Consider the following 1,181-nt stretch of genomic DNA (forward strand, 5'->3'; position numbering starts at 1 on the left):
TGCATCCCTAGTCATTAATCACTATTACTATTGTTTTTATCATTGATCATTTTACTATAGACTCATTTGATACTTTCCTTTCATTTGGCTTTGACAATGAACCAGAGCCGTACCTGCGAGGCGGATGCTGCTGTCGCTCCCTCTGCCTACCCTCCCTGGGGTTTGGAGGTCTTCCAGGTTCCCGCGGAGGCGGAGGTCCAGCTCCTGGCCCATCAGACGCACCACCCGTCTCCCTGGGGTTGGTAGGAGGCTTCCCTCCCTCTGTTGGGGGTTTAAAGGGTTTGCTAGGAGGTCCTCCAGGCTGTGGAGGACTGGGAGCCTTTTTGAGGGGAGGCTTTTCCCTGCGGGGAGGGGGGGCCACACCTGGCTTTGGAGGCATGCTGGGGGAAATTGAAACACACAAACGGAACTTCAAATAATCGAAGCGAAATCTCAGAATGCAGACATTAAAATGGGTTTTTTCTCTCTATGGATATACACCAAAATCTAGGAGGTGTAACTAATTCAGGTAGAGAGGTAGATTTACCCCTTTGCTGCCACAGGTGGGGGGTCCGGTTTGTTCTTGGCAATCCTCTGAGGAGCTGGACTCGGTGAGGGCGAGGAGGAAAATGATCGAGATCTAAAGAGGGGAGCAGACCAAGTTTAGTTTATTTAGTTTCTGCTTTTCAGTTAGAGTTAAATCATTTTCCTGTGCAGGAGGACGACTGTGACCAGCAGCGGGACGACGCACCTGGAGCGGCTGCCGCTGAAGGAGCTGTGCTGAGAGGAGTGGCTGGAGTAGGAGCTGTATGAAGACGAGCGGCTGCGGGAACGGGACGAGCCTGAGCCTGTGTAGGACGAAGAGCGCGACGAAGACCTAAAGGAAAATCACAAAACACAGTTTACAAAGGATCACATCATTTTTGGCAGCACATGAGCAACAACCTGTAAACAATCAGTTGGCACGTTTACCATCTGATTGTTTACTCAAAAACTTTCACCAGCTCAGCATCGAGTCCGATGGTAACAACCAACAGCAGGAAATTATTGAGTCAGAGGCAAAGAACAGAGGTCCACCTCAGATGATCAGGACTTCCATCAAAGCTCCGCAGGGCTTCCGTAGTTCTGTTTTAAACATAGCTAAAAACGCTGTGGTAATGTTGGCCTACTGGTTAGAGGAGTGCGCTTGGAATCCTGAGGTT

At 50.0% G+C, this 1,181-nt stretch overlaps 1 protein-coding gene across 2 annotated transcripts in view; it reads right to left on the bottom strand.

Annotated features, from left to right (window-relative positions):
• LOC107093718 (zinc finger CCCH domain-containing protein 18-like) overlaps positions 1-1,181 on the bottom strand; it is a 46,028-nt gene that overhangs the window by 23,840 nt on the left and 21,007 nt on the right. For both annotated transcript variants that reach the window (XM_015388929.1, XM_015388930.1), the window contains exons 3-5: positions 731-856; positions 527-619; positions 114-380 (exon numbers count right to left, since the gene is read on the bottom strand). In XM_015388929.1, coding sequence (XP_015244415.1) covers positions 114-380; positions 527-619; positions 731-856 — 486 coding nt within the window. The remainder of the gene's footprint in view (positions 1-113; positions 381-526; positions 620-730; positions 857-1,181) is intronic.

The sequence above is a fragment of the Cyprinodon variegatus genome, unplaced genomic scaffold (genome assembly GCF_000732505.1).
Source record: "Cyprinodon variegatus isolate N-32 unplaced genomic scaffold, C_variegatus-1.0 Scaffold442, whole genome shotgun sequence".
In the NCBI taxonomy this organism is placed as follows: domain Eukaryota; kingdom Metazoa; phylum Chordata; class Actinopteri; order Cyprinodontiformes; family Cyprinodontidae; genus Cyprinodon; species Cyprinodon variegatus.